The sequence below is a fragment of the Parasteatoda tepidariorum genome, chromosome 9 (assembly GCF_043381705.1).
Source record: "Parasteatoda tepidariorum isolate YZ-2023 chromosome 9, CAS_Ptep_4.0, whole genome shotgun sequence".
In the NCBI taxonomy this organism is placed as follows: domain Eukaryota; kingdom Metazoa; phylum Arthropoda; class Arachnida; order Araneae; family Theridiidae; genus Parasteatoda; species Parasteatoda tepidariorum.
Genome location: NC_092212.1, coordinates 51,571,638 through 51,596,338, shown reverse-complemented (window position 1 = coordinate 51,596,338; position 24,701 = coordinate 51,571,638). Strand labels below are relative to the sequence as shown.

Sequence of the window (24,701 nt, the reverse complement as noted above, 5' to 3'; positions counted from 1 at the left end):
TCAATGCATTGTTTTGGAACTTGGTAGCACAATTATACTGCCTCTTTTATTTGCTCTATAACAAAATTGATTTGATCTTGTACTCTCGAACCAGTTTTGCGTCTCCCAACTAGTTCATGGAACGCTTAATTTTCTTAGGTTTTACTATTTATTAGGTTCAGGAATTTATATTTCTTGGAGACATTTTCTTGACGGATCCTGGTGATACCAAATGCAATCACCAAAGCACAACTGCCAGGTTCTTGTTTCTGCAATAAGTTAAACATTTATACCTAATGTCAGTATATACTTAATATTCAATGGATGGTGTTTTCTACACTAGGGAACGCTGCAAGCTCTATACCGCCCATACTTCCGGGTTACTGTTTCCGGTGTATTTCAAAGCCATTTGACTCATAACGTGATCATTGTGTTTTGAGATTGTTGCAAACGTAGTATTTGTTTACTTATGTTTACAATGCTAACAATACTTGTATTTATAATACTAAAGGTGCTAACACTAACGCAAGATGGTGCACAGCTTGCAATGAGAACAAACAGTAACAAGCAAATGGAAGGAGGCCAAATCCGGACTGCCAAAAAAGCGAGTTGTTCAAAATCTAGCAACCATGTCACCTTTTTTAACAATATATCTATTTATAACTAAAACAAATTTTCACTTCAAACTCACCAGAATTACTTAATAACATTAATATCTTACGAAATACGGCATATTTGAGCTCAGAAATTATCTAATTTACTTCTTTTATTGAAAACAAAATTATACCACCTCGCAGAATAAGCTGTAGTAAGCAGTTGCAAACTTTCTCACCGGAACTAGAGCAGGTATTGAGCTCGAGATTGTTATTGTTTGCATTTATATTGAAAACACCATCCATAGTTACTCGCATGTCGCAGCTTGGTTGCTACCAACCAGGTAACTATGTTTTTTGTCTGGGTAAGCAATAAAACTAGAAAACCAAACATTATTTCCTAGCTATGATCGCTCTAAGATTTTTTGAATCACTAGGAATTTTGTTTTAAGACAGTGGAAACCTCGTCTTCCCATATGAGGCAATCAACGCATTGTTTTGGAACTTGGCAGAATAAGTAAACCTTTAATTTCTTTTGAAATTTATTTTCTTAGTATGGCCAGTCAATTATTTCTCCTTAACGGAGATGAGTTATCCAAAATTATAAGCTTAATCCATTGACTATTGCATTATTATATTTTCACAAATATTGCCTTTCTTTAAATTCCGAAACTATTCACAATTAAAGTACAAAAATCACTATATGTGGAACACTTAGCATTTCTATTCCTGTGACAAAAATCCAAATAAATTAAATTATTCCTGGTTCAGACGTATTGGAAAGCAATAATAATGCAAAAACTAATTTTTAAACTGTTTCACCCCCGCAAATGTATAAAGTTTTTGATGGTATGTGTTTACTGAATGTATTTTGGAAGAAAAAAATTATTAATTTAGAAGTAAGAAAGTAGAAAATTTAAACGAAAAAGCAAAGGAGATGTATAATGTATTTTAAATTTTATTTATACATCTAATTCTTTATACGATAAAACTTAAAATCATCTGAAATTAATTGCCTAAATTTTATTTCATTGCTTATCATAATGGCTTCTCTTTAAGGATATTTTACTTTCACTTAATATTAAAGTTTTCTTCATAATGCTGTTTCTTCAAAAGCCATTTGAAGCAAGGTAATAAATTAGAAGTAAATATAGTTGCGTATAGTTATGTAATTCTATACTTTGAAATCAAAGAAGTTTTTCAAAGATTATTTTGAAAAACTCTTTCGTATAACGAGTAGCACCACTGTACACCTAAAAATATTAAACTACATTTAAGAAACTGGCACACTGAATGAAAAAAGGTTTCATTATTTCTGGCCTTGTCTATAATAATCATATTTTAAAATCATTTTATTTTATTTAGTTCATTTCATACTTGTACGCAAATAAATGTTCTATATGTTATTAATTCAAAATGTCATTATTTCATTCTTTGCCTACGCGAGTTTATTTTTGTCGCTGCACAAGGAAAAATGTAAAATTTTAGTTATTTTTTATTTAAATATATTTTACTTTATTTTTAGCGTTTTTGATGAATTGAATTATTAGTGTAATAAATATTTATAAGAATTGGATGTTTTTATTTCTGGTTATGTTGCTTTTTTGTTTAAAATAATTTATTAAGAACGCAAATATTTTCACGCCATTTGAAAGAATAAGTTAAATATATCGTTTTGTATTGTTATTAATTTATTTAAAAATATTTTAGGTGAACTTCAGCAACCTGAAAATTTACTACATGGAAAACATACCTGGCATACTAAATTCGTCTATTCCTTCTATAACAGAGAAAGTTCGAATGGTTTGTATTATTTAATAATATAAAGCCAAACACATTAGATGTATTTTATTTACTTTATTATAACACTAATTGTTACATGGTAGAAAATTTCTGATCAACTTATAATACCCGCAATTTGGGTGCATCATCCTTTAAAATAAATTTTTACCGCAATTTTCATAGTTGTATTTATATAATTAGAGTGATTCAGTGGTTTTACTGTAATTATTGCTGTAAAAATTACGGCGTATCAGATTTTTTTTTTTTTTTTTTTAACGTGAATTCGNTTTTTTTTTTTTTTTTTTGTAACGTGTTCAGGTAAAAATGGATTTTACACTAAAGAATACCGTCTCCGGTATTTCTTAACGTGATTTGATAAGGATTTTTTACAGTGTAGTCGAAAATGTATATTTAAACAGTGTGGTCGAAAATGTATAATTAAAAGTTTGATTTCTCGCAAATTTATTTTCCGAAAAACAATTTGGAAAGAATTTATTGCATTTGAGATGTAACTTTCTTTGCCATGATTATTTTAGTTAACTGTAAATTAAAGTTCGTTAGGTATTTTAATGCATTTAAATTGCTTCAATGTCTAAAAAATTACGTAAGCGAGATAGCTAAAAAGACTGGTATTTATGAGGGGTATATCTTTCAAAGTAAAGAATTTTATTTAAACTTAGTTATGTTCGACTAAACTGTGTGGTTGTATTTATAATTAGTATTAAATATTTTGAACTAATAAATTGTAAAAATATATTCTGAAATAAGTATGACATTATTGATCTATCATTTCTGAAGCTCTAAAGTTTAAAAGGAACAAAGGGGGAGGAAAAACAAAAAATATATAGATGAATAAAATATTTTACAAATACATAAGAGTTTAAGCCCTCTTAGTATTTTAACATAAAATTAAATTTGAAAAAAAAAATGTAACATTGTAGTAGATTAATTTTTATAATGTTTTAATTTCATAGGCAGCGAAACACTTTGAAATAACGTACGACATAACAACCATTCCCTTGAAGATGGACGAATTAGAATACGCATTTCCAATTTGGGAATGCAAATTGCTGGAGAGGGACATCGCCCCATTCAAAGACTGCCTAGCCGGTGAAAGCGGCAAAATCAACCTCTGGTGGGAACTTTTCAAAAGCATCTTCCGACTCTCCGATCACACGTGGCCGGCCATCTACTTCGCCATGGTTGACAGAAGAACCAAAGATGCCTTTTACTACAAATGCTTGCAGAAATACCAAGAATTAGAGAAGAAATTCCAGGAAATCTTCAGCGAAGATGCTATTCTCCTGATACCGACTCATCCAGAACCACCTCCTCATTATCTCATGACCATTCCCAAATACCCCAATATTGCCTACACTTGTATATTCAGTATTTTAGGTTTTCCTAGTTCGCAGATACCCACTGGATTTTATAACGGAGTACCTATTGGTATCCAAGCTATTAGTGGACATTTCAAAGACCATTTGACTCTTGCCACAGCCGTTGAGTTGGATAAAGTATTTGGTGGCTGGAAAAGTCCATGTCCAGTTATAGCTTCATAAATGTCCACTAAAACTTCGTTGAGTTTATAGAACTTATCAGTTAAATTGTTTGTTTTCAATAGTGTTAAATCCTCATTTTTATCATTATAATTGAAATCAAAAATGTTATACATCCATGTGTAAAATGTAGCTAATAAAACTATGTTTATAAATATTTATCTTAATGACAATGTATAAAAACTAGAAAACGTAATATTATAGCAAGGAGCTATACGGTTCTTTAAGATTGAAAAATATTTATTGCATCGGGTACTTTTAGTGAAAAATAACAATCGCATACTTTTGGAATAATATTTTCAGCTAACTGCAATAATGTTTTCAACAATATTATGTTTCATTTAAAAATTACTTCGCATGTATTTATCATGAAATAATGACTTGTTCGATTCAATTTGTGGAAATTAGTAACTCTAAATCTGATTACTGAAAGATAAATTAAACGCAAAATTTTTGCATTGCTTAAGTAAACTCAATGTATACATTTTGTTTTAATCAAAAATTTAGGGGGATTTGAACCCACTAACTTCTAGCTACAGATCGTTTAGAATTAAAAATATTTTCATTCAAATTTAGGTAATTATTATTAATTGAAATGAAAAGGGATATACAAAATTATTCGTAATAACATATAAATATATTTTTTCAAATACTGACAACAAACAATTCATTTCTTTATTATATTAAGTGTTTTGCCGTGCAAGTATTTTCATGTGGAGCAATCATTTTTCAATGGTGCTAAGGTTGCTAAGTTTGGTAACACTGTTTTTAAATTCTTTGCTACTGTAAATGATTTATATCTTAGCAAATGAGAACAGAACATTTCGACGAATACCAAGGATTAATTTACATTTCCTACGCTATTCTACTCGGTCAAATTAAACTATTGCGAAACACAATATCAAAAATGATAAAACTATAAATATTTTATAAGCATAGCGTAAAAAAAACAAATGGAAGAATTTCTTCAGCATTATTTACTATAAAATTATATTAAAACTTGCTGCATGAAAACATGCACAAAAATACACCCACTTTTAAAAATGTTTGTTTTTCTTTCATTTTTTAATTTGTATGACTTGTGAATTTGTGTTGTAATGTAACGTAATAAACATTAATTTCATCAAAATACCATTTCATATAACTTGTATTTTTCTCATTGTATTTGAATTACGAACTATCTATTTCTCTTTTTATACAGGTCAATCTTTTTTAATTGACTGTTACTTGAGACATTGATAATATACCAATTAAGCATAATTAGCTTTCTGTCTAAAATATAAATAAGAGTTTGTATTTTTTCTATTGGATGACTTCAATTAGACTAACCGATTTTTAAAAAAAAATTGTAGCAGAAAAAGATATAAATAAAATTCTGATCGCACATTCAAGCAACAAGGCATGAACTATTCTTCCCCGAGCTCCTGATTTTTGTTCAAAATTTTTTCCATGGAGAATACTGCTTATAAGAAGCTTATAAATTAAAGAAAAATAATTTTAATTAAACATTTTAATATGTCACATTAATATATGTGATTACAGTGGACGATGGATGTTTTGAAAATGCTGTGATATGATTCTCATTTAATTGATGATTTCAATTATTCTCTTTTCATTTAATTTCAAAAACTTTTGAAAAATAAATTTTAGATTTTATGCGCACTTTTCAGGAAAAAAAATTTTAAATTTTAATTTTGAAAAAAAAATTCAAAAACTTACACCAAATGACGATGAAAACAAAACAAAATATAGATATTTAAATTCAAATTGGTCTCTCTTGCTAATCCCCATGATTGCTTTGATGAGTAACAGATAAAATAATCGAAAATCAAGCCTAAAACCTTTTTAACCAAAAATTTTATTCTATTATCACCTATCGAGCTCCGTAAAGGACATTGGGATAAAATTAAAACCAAATCATTTTTCTCAGCTATTTGAACTTCATTCACAACTCCTTTTTTTTTTAATTTAATTTTTGATTACAATGAAAACTAGCTAAAAAAATTCGGTCAAAGAATTTAAATAGCAATATGGCAAAAACCAGTTGACAGTTGAGAGCTTTTTTACCATTAATTTTTTTCATTCGTATTTGTTGATACACACACTTTCTCATAAATATATATTATAAAAATAAAAGGAACTTAATCAAAAACTAAATGTAAACTATTTAAATTTTAATAATTGTAAATTAAATTTTTTATTCCAAAATGTTATAAAATAAAGTGATGCCACAGAATTTCTTTTTAATATAATAAAGGTACATCTTATTTAGTTTTAAGTTGTAATTTCGAAATAGATTGTAATTTTAAGTTTAAATAAAAATATGGAAAAAGAGCTGGAATAATGTAATAAGTTAAATATAATTGTATAATTGTTAAAAATAGTTGAAGATATTTTTAAGAAACGTAGATTAAATATCTCTGTTATCAAAAAAATAAAAAAATACCATTGAATAAGAGACAATTAAGTAGTTTACACAAGTAACTTCCATTTAACTTTTATTAATTTTGAGTTGATGACAGCCAAATATTTCCAGATAATCTCATTATATGCTTTCTTTTTTTTGGACTGAATGTATTGGCAATAATGAGAAACGACGATTTTAGCCTATTGCCATTTTATGTTACATAAAGAAACTTATAAACACGCATACAGGAATGCAATATTTAATACAGTACTACGTGTCAGAGCTGTACTCAGAAATGTACACATCTTTCCAAATCGATGACTTTTAACAAGAGTTAAAAAATTGTATACAAACGATTTGAATAATATTCAACGTAACATATGAGGCTGGAGTGGCAATTTGACAAACTTGTGATGTATTGTGAAAATATAAAAAAGCTAAGGGAAAAGATAGTATAAATTAACCTTAACAATTAACAAATATTTAACAAGGATTGCAACAACAACGATAATTTATTTTGTGATATTTTACACATTTAAATTGAGCATTGACATTCTATGTATCATAATACTTATGATATAATAAATTTAGTGCATTTAAGAAATGTAATAAAAATGTTAATGTTTAATAATTAATGTTTCTTTTTCAAGAAAACAGTTTTGTATTAAAAAGTAAATTGAAGAAAAATTTTGAGAAATAGTCTAAGTATTTAAATGGATTTTGATTCGCTTTTTTCAGACTTTCAAATTGCAATAAAACTACATTTAGTATACTTACTTCTTTAAGCATTAATTTTCTTATAGAATGTTTTAGCCTTCACAATAATAAGAGGAAAGGGAACAGAAAAAATGAAAAATTTGAAAGGAACCGTGTTCTTTGATTTTATCAAAACGTTTCAGGTTTCAAAGGAAATAAATTTTCCAATATTTCGAATAACTATAAATAAATAAATAAATTTCAAAAAACTATTTTTTGGAAATTTCAATCAATTTCTAAGAAATAGTTATTCGAATCATATTAAACATTACATGCAATCAATTTTATCAAATTTAACTCCTAAGGGAAAATTCCTACGCTTGATCAAGTATGAAAAAGAAATTAGTTTCCCAAAACAATAATAGGTGACGCCACTATAATTTGGAAGTCAAAATATAATTCAGTGTTTAAAACCATCAAAAGATAACACAAGTACTTAAGTATCAGTACTAATTCAATTTAGTTACTGATAGAAAACTAAATTGAAATAACTTGACTACATATCCCCCCCCCCTTTTGTATATATTTTCTTCGCCTTTTTTTTCTCCTTTTTTTTAAGATCTCTTATTTTGTTTCTTTTCTCTTCTGTCTTTTTATTTTTTTAAAAAAATATCTCAGAAAAATATTAAATTTTGAATCGATAACAATTTTTCTAGTCTATAAATTAAGTCACACAAAACATACAACTTAACATACATAATTGCATAGAAACAAATTGTAAATTTTACGAACATAATTACATTAATCAATTTTAAACTGAAAGAAATTAACCTAAATATTGAAAATGCATCTCAGATTCAAAATGTTAGAATAATTAAAAAATTGGACATTAAAAATATTCTTATTTTCTATTATTTATTTTTAAGTATTTAAATTTAATTAAAAGGCAACATATTCCGTATTATTTGCAAACATTAAAAATCAAAATATAGTATAATTCGACAATTCATTTTTGAAAAAAATCAAAATATTAGAATAAAACTTCATTAGGTCCAAACATTTAGAATGGTTCATCATAAACACTACAATTTAGTTATAAATTAAGAAAAAAAAGTTGCTTAATATTTTACATTATTGCCTTTAACTTCGAACACTGCATATAAACAATCTTGTATGGAACAAGCAATCTTTTTTTACCCAATATATTTTCAAGTGAGTTCAGATCTGGTGAAATAGCTGGCCACGGTATCACTATAAAATTGCGTTGCTCTAATCAGACACGTAATTCATTTTGATGTATGAAGTGAGGCTAAATATTGGGAAAATTAAAACTGTGAAAACGTCAACCAGAGATGACAGTCAACTGAAAACTTAGTTAAAAAAAATCTTTTAGGAGAGTACGATATTTGCATCAAAAAATGGAAAGAAAAATGATGGAATTAATGCTTCTAAATTGACAACATTAAGACATCTTCAAATTTAAGTTTCAATCGTGTGTTCCAGAAACAAAACCACTTACGACTGTAAAACAAAAGCTTGTAAGAATAAGATGGTGAAAATTAAGATTTTTATGGAGTTGCAAAACTATATTTAGAGCCGAGAGTATGTTCTGCGTGCCTTATAGTAGTCAAAACGTTCGAGTTTGGTGGATTAAATAATAATAGAGAGATTACATCAAAAATTTATTAAAGAGAGCTTGAAATGTGCGTTTGTTTGCAGCTAGTGAGATAGTGTTAAGTTACATTAGCATAAACGGACCTGAAAAGGTAAAAGTTGTTTCAGATATCAAGATTTATCAAGATATTCTCGAGCGCTGCATGATTGTTTGAGGACAATTTTATTTTCAAACAAGATTTATCTGCACCTTGACCAAAATCAACTAAAGTCTGACAGGAGTAACGCAGAATTATTGGGCAACCTAAGAATTATATGGCTAACTAATACACCAGATTTTTACCAAATTTAATTTTTTTTTAAATAGTAAAGAAAGAACTAGGAGAAATTGTTCCTACAAACAAAACTGGGCTATTTGAGAGCATTAAGTCTACTTGGACTAATGAAGACAGCAACAAAAAAAAAGATTTTTTTATTTTTTGGAAGATTGTTTATACGCAGACATCAATGCTAAAGGTGATGTTGCAAAATATTAAGTGATTTTTTTCTTCATTTGTATATGTATTTAAGTGTTTATTATGAAATATTCTAATATTTTGGACCACATGAAATTTTATTCTAATATTTAAATTTTTTTCAAGAAAAATAAATTGTCGAATTAATTAATGTTTCATTTTTATTTTTTAATGCTTAAAAATAGTGTGAAATATGTGGATTTGACTCGCTAAATTTTTAATTTAATTTAAGCAAAAAACAAAAATGTATAAAGTAAGATAATTTTTAGAGTGGAACTTCTTAATTGTCCTAATATTTTAAATAAGAGCTTTACTTAATGTTTTAATATAAAAAAGACACACATTTTCTAAAACTGAGTAATTTTAAATTGCAAATCCAAAGTTTAAAGAGGAAAAAATAAGTAAGTTTCTCAAAAAATGAAAATTTAAAACTCAAAATTTTTATTTTTCTATTTTATTCCCGAGAAAAAAATTTTACTGTATCTATTAAGAAATTGGAATTGACTCTATTAAAAATTATTTTCGATTTAAAAATTGTTTACAAGTTATTCCTTATTTCTTTTCTTTCAACCAAATTTTAAATTATCTGTTGACTAGTGCATTTTTATAAAATAGGTGAAAGAATGTTTGTATTTGCACTATTACGATAAATAATGAAAAGAGCAAACATTAAAAATATAGTATCAAAAGAGTACAAAATTTTAAATTTTCTTCTCATAATTTAACTCTTATTCAAAGAAACAAATGATACCCAAGACTGCAAAAGCGGTTATTCAGGTTCTCATTGGTTATTCAGGTATATTTTCAGAAGAAAAAAATTCGAGTTATAAATTCGAAAACTTTTACGCTCATAGTCTATTAGAACGCAAACTATTATTCACATTTTAGCACATAGAAATTGGATCATTAGATTAAAAATTATTTCCGTTATGTTCCGTTTTTAGTTTTAGGGATTGAATACACAAACGCAATAACTTAAATTAATTATTTCATTTATTTTATTAGCAAAGTCATTGCTTAACAAAGTTGGGAAAGTTATTCCAATTTCTCGTGTAAACTTTTTTTTCATCTTCTATTTTAAAACAAATTACATAAGAAAAATAATAAATAAATAAAGATATTAACCAAAATAGTAAAATAGCAGAACATCTGTATATTTTATCTGTAAATTTACCGATTCAAGCTAAACAGAAATATTTTATTAAAAGGAAATAATAATAATTATTATTTGAAACATTAACAAAGCTTATATCATTTCCAATTTTCATTTTTCCATTTTACGGTTAGTACACACCTTGAAATAGGAGGAAAAAAAACAGTCTCAACAAAAATTAACAACTCTTAACTAATTCATTTAGAATTAATAGTGAAACTTATTCGTTCCAAAATTATCAGCTTCTTTTAATATTTCTTTGATCTGGCTGTTGATCTCAGTGCACCGTTTTTCTATCAATGCTTCTGTTAGCTGGATATTTTTAGAACTCTTACAAATCATTCCCCCTTGAAACACTTTTCCTATATTACACATTTTTTAACAAGCACAAAACTTAATATGTTTACATTTCAAACTTCAATGGTGAACTAAATTTTTTATTCATTAATTGATTTTTTTTCTTTGCTTTTTTCCTCCCAAGCAACATAGAATATTAGTATATATCGACCATAAAAGCCTGTTAATCCCAAAAATGTTTTTTTTCGTGCACTACCTTTGATGGGGATAATCTTTTTCTTGTATCATAGTACTCAAAGTTAAAAGAGCAAATGGTAGAAACCTGATTCCAAACAGGTTCCAATTGGTTAAGATCCGTTTGATAGTTCTATGAAACATTTCTACAAGGTTTGACTGTGGGTGGCGAACTGAACTGAACTATGCTGAACCTTTATGCCAAATCGATCAAAAAACTTAACATGCTCATAAAAGTAGTTGGTACTTTTCAGTTAGCCGGGCGTAAACAAAAAAACTTTCATTTAATTTCAATTTTTTTAAACTCTGAATAAAATGGACATTCACAAAAATTGAATAAAATAAAAGAAGGGACAGGGATAGCCTGGTAGGTAGAGCACTGGGCCCATGTCCAAGGGGTAGTGGGTTCAATCCCCATCGGCAAAAGACTCCCCGTGTAGAAAATGGTGACTGGTGCACGTTAAAAATATGTCGAGTCACTAAGTCCTCCATGTTCCCATAACAAATCGTACCAACTACCTCTGGGGGTACTGATCCAGGAGTTGTCTTGTCTTCTGGATTGGTTCAATTCTACAATGCTACGGAGTTGTACATTAGTAGTCGTAAGATCTAAACTGGGTCGACTATTCAACAACGGTTATAAAATAAAATGAAATAAAAGAAGTAAAAAAAAATTAAAAAGAGCTGATTTTTCATGCACCTGACTAATTGAAAAACATCAAGATATTCCTTGATCCCATTAGATTTGTCTTAAGAAACTAGATCTACAAAAATAGTAAAAAGTACATTAATCATCGACACAGATTCTCTATCATTCACTAGAATCACCTATGGATATTTTAATGAAATACATGGCTATTATCAAGGCTGTTATGTAAGTGTTTCATTGCACTTTGCATGGTAGGCTGAGTACCCAGAGAATATTTCCTGTAAGATTTCATCCGTAATTTTCCAGAACTTAAATTAAAAAATTTTAATAAAATTTCTTTTAATTGGTCATGGCCACTTAATTTATTCTTCAGATTCTCTTGCTGTTAATTTTGTTATATCAGGTGAATGAAAAGATGATAAGTGACTCTCTTTTATTTAAGAATCTGTGATCTGTGCTTGTTTTGTCTGACGCTCGAAAATTACTACTATATACAGGTAAATTTAACTTGTGAATATCCAACGTATTCCGCTGAGTAGTATCAATATCTCCAGTACCAATATTTAGACGCTGAGTAGCACCAATATTTTATGGACCACTTGGCTTGTTACTAAAAGTTAATCAGTCTTGTTCAAATTATTGCTTTTTTTCCCCTTTTTGTTCCTTTTTTTCTGGTCTTCGTTGTTCAGCTTTTTCTTGTTGTCTTCGTTATTCTGCTATTCCTTTATTTCCGATACGATTCTCTTCAAACACTTCAAACATTTCTTTAAACAAATTGAATTTTTAAAATGTATTAAATCAATCAGTAATATTGTCCTTGACATTTTCCCTTAACTCCTCATTTTATTCTACTAAATCGCATTTTTTTTTTTGCTCATTCCAAGAAAGCCATAATAAATAACACAACACGATTCCTTTAAAGTAAATAAGTTTGTCAATAAAATATATTTAAGCTGTAAAACATTTATTAAAAACGTCAACAAGGCTTATATCATTTTCAACTCCCGTGATGGGTTAGTACACACCTTACAATCAAAACACCAATCTCAACAAATAAATAAAACAACTATTTCTAAGATGTTCCAAAATTGTCTGCTTCTTTTACTCTTTNTCCTTTAAAGTAAATAAGTTTATCCGGATGCTACCACCAATAAAATATATTTAAGCTGTAAAACATTTATTAAAAACGTCAACAAGGCTTATATCATTTTCAACTCCCGTGATGGGTCAGTGCACACCTTACAATCAAAAAACCAATTTTAACAAATAAATAAAACAACTAATTTTAAGATGTTCCAAAATTGTCTGCTTCTTTTAATTTTTTGATCTCTGTGTACTATCTTTCTATCGGTGCTAGCGTGATCTGAATATTTTTAGGATTCTTCCAATATGCGTACACACAATCATAATAACTTTAATTAGTTTTATTATCTATTTTCAATGAGATCACGCAACAAAATTGTGGGAGTAATTCCCATTCCTCTAGTAAACTTTTTTTCTGCTTTTATTTTAAAACAAATTACGCAACATAATGTAAAGAAATGTATGAACCACAACACTAAAATAACAGTGAATTATTAGTTTTTAAAAGCTGGATCAACAGGTTTAAAATTATTCTTGACAAACCGTTTTTTGCTTTACTGTCTGCGTATACGTGTACACAAACATAAAAACTTAGTTATTAGTTATCTTATTTATTTTCAGTGTCATTTCGCAACAAAATTGTGAAAGCAATTTCCGTTCCTCAAACAAACTTTTCTTCTAATTCTATTTTAAAACAAATTGCGCAGCAAAATATGAGAAAATTATTAACAGCAATCATGGGATTATTTAAAGTAACCAAGTAAAAATCATGTATATAAAGTATATAAAGTAAAAATCATGGGATTATATAAAGTAACAAATTATCTGAAAATAGACATCACCTGATTAAAAAAATAAAACTTACCTTTTATGTAACTCATGATATTACGTAAGACGACCATTACTGATTAATAAAAAATGTAACCGGGAATCTTCTCAATCATTTTCATAGAATCAAAAGTGTATACTATTTAAAATTCTTTTGTCACCTGTCTAGAATCTTAATGCTTTTTTTCTTTTTTCAAGAAAGTAAATCTCTTATGTAAGTTAACATTTTTTTTCCATCCTGGACCAAATTTAACTACTTAGCCTCGAAGAAGAGCATCTGATAAAATAAACAAACATAAAATAATAAAATAAACTCATAAAATAAACAATTACAGACGATTTTCTTGTCAATTTTTTTTAGCTTTCAAAGAACGATAACAAACAGCATTTGTGTAATATGAATCATGTTCTCAGTATCATTTAGTAGTATTTAAAATCATTCGGTTAATTATTTCTTAACTGTGTTTTTCTGCATTGTTCAGTTATTCAAATATTAGTTAAAATAACACCAAACGAATTTTTTTATTCCTAAAGAACAAATAGAAATGGCTTTCGAGAGAATTGTAAGTAGATCGTTTGGCTATCTTTATAACTATTATCAACAATATTTTCTTAATTATTTTGTTTGTTCATTTTTTTTGTTGTCTTTTTTACAATTTTTTAAAATTAATGTTATTATAAAATTTTAACATAAAATTTTAAACTAATTTTTAATTCGAGAAACTTCTTAATCATTTTAGAATCAAAATATACATATAGGATTTAAAAGAAAAATTTTTCTCCATCAAGAATTTTAATCTTTTTTTTTTCTTTTTAACTAAGTAATTCTCTTATGTAAATTTATATTTTTATTCCCCCAGGAATCTGGACAGATTTCACAACTTGGCCTCGATATGGATATCTGATAAACAAAAAAAATGAACTGATTAAAAAATTAATTAATTAAAAATTAAATTGCTAAATTAACAATCACCGACGATATTTATCTTAAGTATTTTAGCTTTCAAAAAGCAATTACAAACATCATTTGTGTAAAATGGATCATGTTGGTATTATCATTTAGTATTTGAAATCGTTTGGTTAAATATTTATGAACTCTATTTGTCTATATTATTTAGTTATTTAAATATATGTTAAAATCATCAAATTGTTTCTTAAATAACAATTAGAAATGGTTTTCGAGAAGATTGTGAGAAAATTGTTTGATTATCCTCATCACTATTATCAAGAATATTTAAATATTTTGCGTTGTATGTTGATTTTTGTTGCCCTTCATTACATTTTTCAAAACATCTTATTATTACATAATTTTAACATTAAATTTTAAACTAATTTCAATAAATTTAACAATCAGTGCCTTTTGTTACAAGTTCAAAAATTTTTTGGTGCTTTTTGTTTAATTCAGCAAGTATACTTTAATGGAACTTAATATTATATTCCTTCTTTAAAAGAGTTTTTTTGCAAAGAATTCGGTATTAAAGAGTTGCTAAGACTGATTTCGTATTTAAATGTTGACCAGAGAAATATTTTCTTACTTTATACTATTGAAATGTTTCGTAAATCGTAAATTGGAGCTAAACATAGCATTAGAGCTAATATTGAGCTAATTGAGAGAGTTCTAATACACACAGAGGCATTGAAGTACCTCTGAATCTCTTCAACTTTGAAGTTGTTAATATCAGCTGAATTGTGGTCCTTTCAAACAATCTAGCTCATAATTTTCCCATTACGTCATAATCTTTTTTTTTGTTACAAAAAATCTGTTTGTAATACTTTAAATAACTCTGGAAAAAACTATGACAATACATATTACAAAATTTTACAAATAATAGTATACCATTAGGAGTTTTCAGAAACTAAACGGTCATTTCCAGTCAGAGCCAGTTTAATCAGGGCTCGTATAATTTTAGGGCCCCCTATCAGGGACTTCTAAAGTTTATGAGGATAAAATTGATTTTTGTGATTTTCTAAAAATATATTTGATATTTTCACGAGTGATGTTTCGCGATTTTCTTTTATAATCATTAAAAACTTCATGCATTTTCAATTGTAATATTCAGAAACTAGAAAAAAAATATATCTAGTTTCATTTCGTTCTGTCTCTCACCCAACTATCTAATTTTATCCATTTTCTTCCCTTGAGACACGAATGCTTTTTTTTCAACTAACTTCCTGTAAACATCGACAAAACATAATTTTCTTGGTTCTCTGTGGGCAAAATAAAAACAAAATTCTAATTAAATATAGTGCTTATAAATATGTTTTTCTCTTTTTCGAAAAATATACTTAGATTTTTTTTATTGATATAAAACTACAATATTATATAAAGTCTTTTTAAAAATTCAACAAATGTGAAAACAAGGTTTTTTGTACTTTGAAGAATCCTTAAATTTTGTCCCGGGACCTGTAAAATATTTGCTCAGCTTTCGATGTCGTTGTTTTCTTCATCCGCTGCACTGTAGCCTTCGTGGGCACAGAAACACATGAAGGGAGTACCCAGTCTTATCACGAGAGCAGAGGTTATCGTAACGAAACATAACAGTGCTACTATAATTTGCTAGGGTATGAACCTTTAGTAAACGTATTATAAGCTGAACTAAAGCTAATTTTTACAGCTCTAATGAAAAATAAAGGTAGCTTAAGAACAAGAGAATATTAGTTAGTTGACTAACTAAAACAAACTTATTCATTCAGGCTCCGTAAATTAACTGACAAGAGCATGCTAATATGGAAGGTCCTTCTTCACTAGTAAGGTTATCCCATAGAAAAGAGAACTAATTCCCATACAATCGAGATACCCGGTCTTAACACACTCTCCCCTAAGGGGTGATTGCTTGTTACACTGAAGAAGTAAAATAAATTTTTTTTTCTAATTTTACCCGTTCCTTCTCTTTAGGTAGCACGTTCGATTGGACACATTTTGAGGATAATTCTAACATTCACACGACCATTGTCTGACAAAATTCTTTCGATTTTGTACCGAATTTTCATGGGACCTACAAAACCACTACCTCCCATACGCAATCCTTTATTACTTTACACAGCTTCCGAACTTGCTGAAAAAATTCGATCGCGGCAGGTAAGAATGATTGTTTTTTTTTTAATTTTGTCCTTTTGTATAAAAATGCATTTTTCTCTTTATCAGCTAACTCTGATATAAATTTTAAATATAAGTTCAAACTCTACACTTATGATTTAACATTAATTTTAGAAAATAGAAAAAAAAGTACAATATCAAAGACGTATTCGCCAAATATTAAAGCTAAAAAAAAATCCAGTGTTCTTATTTAATAATAGAAAATAGACAAGTATTTTTTACAGAAAAATGTTTTTTTTTAAACCATGTTTTTCAAGTGAATTTAAAATGAGAAAACAAATTGATTTTATTATTGCAATAATATCTAAAAAATTGAAAAAAAGAAAAGAAAAAAAGAAACGATACAAAAGAAAATAAAAAAATAAAAAATAACATTGGAGCCCCTTAACATAAAACAACACCAGAAATTCTTTTGCGTTTTTAGAAAGTTACTATACATTTTGTGTCGTATGTTGATTTTTGTTACCTTTCGGTACATTTTTCTAAAAAATTTCATTATTATATAATTTTAACATTAAATAAAGTGACTAAACACACAGTACATTTTTTGCTTTCGTGGAATTTGCCAGCCGAATATAATGGATACTCCCAGAGAAGGGAGATGACCAAGGGAGAAAATTCACCATAATTCTTAAATTTAAAATACAAAAAAGGGTTGATCAAAATAATAGAAACACTTCCGTTCTATCGCTATGCAAACAATTTTTCTTTCAGCAACCAATATTTTCGTAGATTCTAAATGGCTAAACTGCTGACGAAATTTGAAAGATCTTGCGTGAAGCTTTTAAAAATAATGTCATTTTTACACATGCAAAGATCGGATTAAACAAAATGTGCAATGGAATACAATAACTTTTTTCAAATTTATACCAACAATTACTTTGTAGGATGATTTTTTTAAATTGTATTGGTATTAATAAAGGAAATCAGTTTTTAACAAATTTTGCAAGGTTAAAATAGACACCAATTTCAAAAGCTTCAAGCATGATCTTTCAAATTGTGCTTACAGTTTTGCCATGTAAAAACTTCCAAAACATTTATTACTGAAAGAAAAATTGTTGATGTTGAAGTTAGTATAAAAGTGTCCCATTACTTTTCAATGTTACTATTACTATATCATGATATCAATCTGCTTATACTGACAACTACATTAGCAGCCAACTGCCTTTCTTGCTATTAATGACCTTCACGCCATTTGTCTCAGTTGCCTACGGCCACACTTATCAGAGCATCAGCTGGCCTGGACAGGGGTGCCACGGACGACTAAGAATTTAAAAAGCGGTAGAAACTCAATTCATTTTTATTTATTCAGAATCTTTTTAAATGTTCAATTGCAACTACAACTATGACTTTCATTTCAAATGATTCATAGTTAAATCAAAAAGATTCTTTGTAAATGTTTTTAATTTTTTAATCGCCACATTTTTTTTTTCAGTCGCCCTTTTTCACCCCCAACCCTGCGTGAATAGTCGCTCCGCGCCATATGAAGCCAATTCAATCCAAATTCCTATAAATTTTAATTAATAGCTGGATTCATGGATGAAACAATTTTGTATTTATGGTATATTAATTAATAAGACAATAATTATTTTGCATATATAGCATATTAATTAATTAATAAGATCTTTTTTACTCCTTCCGAAATTAAATGCTTTTGTTCCCAATTTTTTTATTCTTTTTCTTGGATAAGGATCCCTGAGATAGTTTTTCTCGTGACCGTAAGTCAGTACACAAACTTGAAAAAGTATAATAAGTAAAGTGTTTCAATGCAGGTGAAATGTGAGGATGTAATGAAAGCTTACGTGGAAAGATCCCGGGAGGTACATCCTTTTATTAATGCAGCTTGTGACGAGAGATATGAAGATGCACTGAAAGATGCAAGAAATATCGATATCTTTTTGGATAAAAATGAAAAGCGTCTGGATGATATTGAGAGAGATACACCGCTACTCGGAGTACCTTTTACGTGCAAAGAAGCTATAGGAGTCAAAGGTACCTTAAGCATATGTATTATCTTTTATCTTCTAAATACTATATATACACCGAAGAGCCATTACATTTTGATCACCCTCCATCTATAACAATGGGCTCTTCCAGGTCTTCATGGTTTCTCGTTGAGGAACAATGCTTTCATGGGGAACATTAGGACCCATAATCCTCATAGAACAATCCCTGACGTCTGTAAGCTACTTGAACATAGTTGCAAATCAGGTTCACCCATTCATGGCAACAGTTTTTCCTGCNAATAGCTATTACATTAATTATGATTATTGATGATTTTTATTATTTTCTGTTAAAAAAAAGTAGACCTAAATTTTACATTTTGGATGATACAGTTTTATTGAATTAATACTTATCTTTATTGGTACTTCATTATAAAAAAAAAAATATTTTGAGATATTATTTTCACTAAAATCTGTATTAACTAATAAAGATACTTTAAAGTATGTAGCAAATGATAAGAAGCAATGAAAATGATAAGAATAAGTAAAATAAACCAGATTTTCAAAATAAATCTTTAAAATTTTGTTTTATTGTGGAGATTTTTTTTTTATCTTTAGGAATGGCCCAAACTTGTGGTTATTATAAATCGAAAAATGCAGTTGCTGCACAAGATGCCGATACTACAGCACTATATAGAAAAGCTGGAGCAATACCTGTGACTGTTACAAACGTTCCAGAAACGTTATTGTGGTGGGAGAGTGCAAACCTTGTCTTTGGCATGTCTAAAAATCCATATGATAACACAAGAACAGTTGGGGGAAGTTCAGGTAGTAATCCATAATTTTTTTATGCAAAACTCGCTTTACTCAATCCGTATGATAACACAAGAGCAGTTGGAGAAAACTCAAGGAGTAATCCATAACTGTTTTGGTAAAACTCGTTCTACTGAATCCGTATGATAATAAAAGAACAGTTAGAGGAAATTCAGGGTAGTAATCCATAATTTTTTTATGCAAAACTCGTTTTACTCAATCCGTATGATAACACAAGAACAGTTGGAGAAAGCTCAAGGAGTAATCCATAACTGTTTTGGTAAAACTCGTTCTACTGAATCCGTATGATAATAAAAGAGCAGTTAGAGGAAATTCAGGGTAGTAATCCATAATTTTTTTATGCAAAGTCGTTTTACAAAATTAATATGATAACACAAGAACAGTTGGAGCAAGTCCAAGTAGTAATCCATATTTTTTTCACGCAAAACTCGTTCAACTAAATCCGTATGATAACACAAGAGCAGTTGGAGGAAGTTCAGGGAGTAATCCATAACTGCTTTGGCAAAATTCGTTTTACTAAATCCATATGATAATAAAAGAACAGTTAGAGAAAATTCAGGGTAGTAATCCATATTTTTTATGCAAAAGTCGTTTTACAAAATTAATATGATAACACAAGAACAGTTGGAGGAAGTTCAAGTAGTAATCCATATTTTTTTCACGCAAAACTCGATTTACTAAATCCGTATGATAACACAAGAGCAATTGGAGTTAGTTCAGGGAGTTATCCATAACTGTTTTGTCAAAACTCGTTTTACTAAATCCACATGATAATAAGGGAACAGTTAGAGGAAATTCAGGGTAGTAAACCATAATTTTTTTATGCAAAGTCGTTTAACAAAATTAATATGATAACACAAGAACAGTTGGAGGATGTTCAATCAGTAATCTATATTTTTTTTTCATGCAAAATTCGTTTTACAAAATCCATATGATAACACAAAAACCGAAGTTCAATTCGACGTAATAGTTCAAAAACGAAGTAATAATTCTATAAATTTTAATGTAAACCTTATTGCACTGAATCCATATAATAGCATAAGAAAACAAAATGAGGAAATTTGAGTAATATATAATTGTTCCGTTTCTAAAAAGAACGCACAATGATGGTGAGATTCTCAAAAAGATTATCTATTTTAGTTTCTAGTAGCTATAAAACTAAGTATTATTTGAAAATTTTAACAAAGCTCATAAAGGCAACGAAATCGAAATATCATCATTAACGTCTAGTTGAACACATTCTTTTGCATGATGATGCTAGATTGCAAAAAGCAAATATAACCAATGAACTTCGGCAGAAACTCAAATGCTGATCCTAAGCCCTATAGTCCAGATCTATTTTGATGTGTCTTATATTTTCCATCAGCTCAAAAAAGGACTACGGTTTCAAACAAACGAAGAAATCAAGATGTGGATGCAAAGCTTATTCAAACTATAGTCAATGGTTTTTGCGAGCATGACATTGCGCAACTATTAACACAATGGGGCAAGTGTCTGAACCATAGCTGCCGAATCTTTTGATTGATTTTCTTCAGATTCTTTTGAGATTTTCTTTTTGTACTTAAACTAGTAATAAAATATATACCTTTAATATTTATATTTTATTTAGAAAAGTCGAATTATTTTTACTACCACTACTCATAAATATTATAAATAAATGCATCCAAATCCTTATCCAATTTTAAGAAATATTAATTATTTGAGAATGTAAGACAATTTCTGCCTCAAATTGCAAATTCAACTGTTACATCGCTACCAATAGAAAGTACCTTAAACAAAAAGCGTGAAAAATGGCAACAATGCCAAGCCAATTAAGACAATACTTTTCGGTTAGATTAAGTAAATTGTATGAAACAGCGATTGGCTTTTTATTCACTAAACATGCCAAATATGTCATAATTTTTCAGGTGGGGAAGCAGCTATAATAACATCTGCTGCTGCTGTTATTGGTATCGGAAACGACATGGCTGGTAGCATACGAATGCCATCATCATTTTGTGGAATTTTTGGGCATAAGCCTTCCCGAAGTGAGTATCTTATTATTATGAACTTAAGTTTCAACTTATAAATTAGTTTAAAATAATTGGACACCAACAAGTTACACCATCGTTGGTAAATCGTGGCATTTGTCGATTCAGAAGCCAATCAGGTTCGACACACGCGCATGACGTCTCTTACAGGTATCCAATTAAATCTGATTTAAATCGCCTGATCGAGCATCAGGTGATTCAAATCATATTAAATCAGATCAATCACTTCACTTTTTCTAGAGTTGCAAGTACCCAATTATTATAAAAAGTTTATCTCCTTAAACGTGTTTTTCAAATATTTATACTTCAGTTCGCGTCATCATAATTTGGTAGTGTATAAAAAAGCCGGCGGCAAATGTAGATGGATTGGCTATAACAATTGCCCATTAAAATGCGTTGTTCCTATTTGAAGTAATCAGAGCTAAAATGAATCAAGTCTATAAATAATAGTTTTGAGATAAATGTTGTTATTAACATGAAAAGAATCCTTTTGCGATTTGAGTCTATTAGATTTATGAATTTAGTTCTCTCATGTTAGTTTCAGGGACATAGTTCACTATAGCTCTTAATATATTGGGTGTTTCTGAACTCTGCCAACAAACTTGGAAGTAAGGAAGAGAGCACATCATAAAAATTAATAATTCAATAAATTGTTAATGCACGCCTCTAGAGAGGCTATCCTGTTGTAGACGAGCTGCTCATGCGTATTTGAACATGTACTTAGATGTACTTAAATTTGAACATGTCTAAAGTATCTTAATTTTATGTTTTCTCACATCTATTGTCAAATTATTTGTAGTAGAAATGTTCCCCAAGTTTGTAAAAATCGGGAATTGTATTTTACTTTTCTTTAAGATTTTAACTGTTTTCATTGCAGTTTAATTTTTTTAAACAAATTTCTAAAATATTGATAAAAGAATTATTATAAACAAAAAGATTAATGATGGCACGTAAAATTCATTAATTGAATCAAACGAAAAATCAACAGTTAAGCGATTAACAAACTTTTACCGTTAAACGATGAACTTCTTAAAAGTTGAAGAATTTTGGAGTGATCTCCAAAAGCTCCACTTCACGAAACAGACCCATTCTTTATCCAAATTTCAAAATATTGAATTGTTATATTTTAAAAACACAATACATACTCTATTTAACTTTCACAACAATACGAATAATTTGAACTGTGGAGGCTCACGGACTCACACGGATCACAATGCTGAATTACGATATCCTCAGTGGTATGCAGATCATGCGTTAGAGTCCCCTTGCCATCAGGCTAACCATGGGGTTTTTTGTGGTTTTCCTCTCTATGCATCTCAAATGCGGGTTAGTTCCATCAGTTCTATCAAAGAGTCCTCTGCAAAGACAAATTGCTCCCAATATTTAATCCAAGAGTTTCCTCGTCTTCTGGTCTACAAAATTACGAGTACAAGGCTATTGAATTGAACATTGGTAGTCGAAAACTCAAACAATTTGGTCAGCTTTTCGCCGACGGTCATAAAATTAAATAAAACAATACGAAATTAAGTTGACATGAAGTTTAGATGTTTTGTCAGCTTTCTCAATTGTTTGATTGCAACCTAACATTTCAACGAATTCTTTTGGTTGAATAGATTATATATCAAACGGGGGCTGCTACCCGGAAGATGCAGACGAAGACGCCTTATTGGATGATTTCATTAGCACAGGACCAATGTGTCGATACGCCAAAGATTTGCCCTTATTGGTGCGAATTTTATCTGACAACAACAATAAAGTGCCACTGGACAAAAGAGTAAGTATTTTTCAGAATTCTAGAAAAATTTTAGATATCATATTATTAGTAAACAAGGTTTTCTGTAATATGGCGAAAATTGACATGAAAAAAGTATACAAAATAGGGGCACGAAATAATATAAGTGGTGAAAAACGAAAACGTTATCGAATTCTGTCGAATTACTACTGAGAAGAACGTAATTGAACATCAAATTTTGAAGTTGTTTTCAATAAAGTCTTTTCCCCTTTTTAGTTTCTTCTGACAACTAAATGGGTTTTGACTTTTTGAGTATCGCCTTTCTCGTTAATGGTTCGTCAGGTTCAGATAAAATTTTTCTTTAAGCATAAATTTGAGATAAACATTTTCTAAACTGCGTTGTTTCTTCACTAATCATTTACTTTCTTTTTCTCGTGGTTTATAAAAATTAATATTAAGGGCTATGATTACGAACAATCAGCATAATTTAAGATACTAATGCCTTTTGCAATAAGCATAGATAGTAGTGTTTTTGTTATCGTTCCAAATGTTGAATGAACTAAAAATGATATTGATACAAAAAAGGGCCTAGCTACAAAGAAAAGCGTTAAAGTGTAGATGCATCTTTGATTTTATTATTTAAATAAAACATACTCACTGTTTATTTGCATATTCAGATCCACATTTAACTTTCCTTTGCAGTTAAATAATTAGCCAAAACATGCTTATTATTTCCTGACATATTCTTTTGTTACATAAAAATTGTTCTCAGATTATCGCCATTAACATAAAATTTATGACAATAATCTAATTAGAATCTGTCATTCAGAGATCGTAAACGATTACTTAATAAAAAATTATTATCAATTTCAGACGAATAATTGTCAAGGTCAGTCATTGTAACTGAACTAAAATAATTTGGATTTCGAGGTAATAAGAATTAATTAAGGAGTCTGTAAGTCTTAGCGAGGTTAGGAAAAGATGTGTCATGGATGCACCCGCTTTATCAGCTAATCTAAAATTATTATTAGCTCAGATAATAATTTACTCTTTTATTGAAACTAAATTGTGCACAAGTATTTCGGAAGTAATCGGCAAGTAAATTATTTTTATAAAAATAATATTTGTTTTATATTTGTATAATAGTCCTTATATTTAAAGGTGAATTTTCGGAAAGTAAAAATTTATTACATGGACGAAATTCCTGGGAAACTTAATTGCTCAACACCAGATGCTAAAAATAAAATTCATCAGGTTGGTAAAATGTTTCTCTGAAATTTATTTTATTTATAATATTTTTTGTAACAATTCGTTTCTAGCGGCCCTTAAAAAGGTAAGTTAATCTTTTNTTTTTTTTTTTTTTTTTTTTTTTTTTTTTTTTTTTTTTTTTTTTTTTTTGAAAAAAAAAGTTACATTTTCCGCGTATAATTTTAATTCTGTATTTAACTATCTAAAAAAATAAAATTAAAAATTTTATAGTATATAATAAAAATTTTATTGTATATTTTTTGTTTCAATGAAAATGTTTAAAATATGCATAATACATACCATTTAATTTCCTACTTATGTTGAAGGAATAGTTTTTTAAAGTTAATTTTATACCAATAAATATGTTTAAATGATGAATAATTAATTTTTAATAGTTTAAGTTGTTGTTGTTAATTTACGTCGCACTA

At 28.5% G+C, this 24,701-nt stretch overlaps 2 protein-coding genes across 7 annotated transcripts in view; both read left to right on the top strand.

Moving 5' to 3' along the window:
- Positions 1-5,042, top strand: part of LOC107438937 (fatty-acid amide hydrolase 2-A) — a 140,307-nt gene extending 135,265 nt beyond the window's left edge. For all 6 annotated transcript variants that reach the window (XM_071185622.1, XM_043053438.2, XM_043053437.2 and 3 more), the window contains exons 7-8: positions 2,283-2,375; positions 3,329-5,042. In XM_071185622.1, the coding sequence (XP_071041723.1) occupies positions 2,283-2,375; positions 3,329-3,916 (681 nt within the window). In that variant the 3' untranslated portion in view covers positions 3,917-5,042. The remainder of the gene's footprint in view (positions 1-2,282; positions 2,376-3,328) is intronic.
- Positions 5,043-13,728: 8,686 nt separating this feature from the next.
- Positions 13,729-24,300, top strand: LOC122271591 (fatty-acid amide hydrolase 2). Its single transcript, XM_043053439.2, has 7 exons — positions 13,729-13,952; positions 16,286-16,468; positions 18,259-18,478; positions 19,048-19,257; positions 21,171-21,290; positions 22,907-23,067; positions 24,187-24,300. Exons 1-7 carry the CDS (start codon positions 13,935-13,937, stop codon positions 24,298-24,300), a joined length of 1,026 nt encoding a protein of 341 aa, XP_042909373.2. The 5' UTR covers positions 13,729-13,934.
- The last annotated feature ends 401 nt before the right edge of the window (positions 24,301-24,701 follow it).

Coding starts and splice junctions, on each gene's coding strand:
- LOC122271591 (XM_043053439.2), top strand. Junction 16,469..18,258: donor AAAAAATTCGATCGCGGCAG/GTAAGAATGATT, acceptor GTTTCAATGCAG/GTGAAATGTGAGGATGTAAT. Junction 23,068..24,186: donor AAGTGCCACTGGACAAAAGA/GTAAGTATTTTT, acceptor TTATATTTAAAG/GTGAATTTTCGGAAAGTAAA.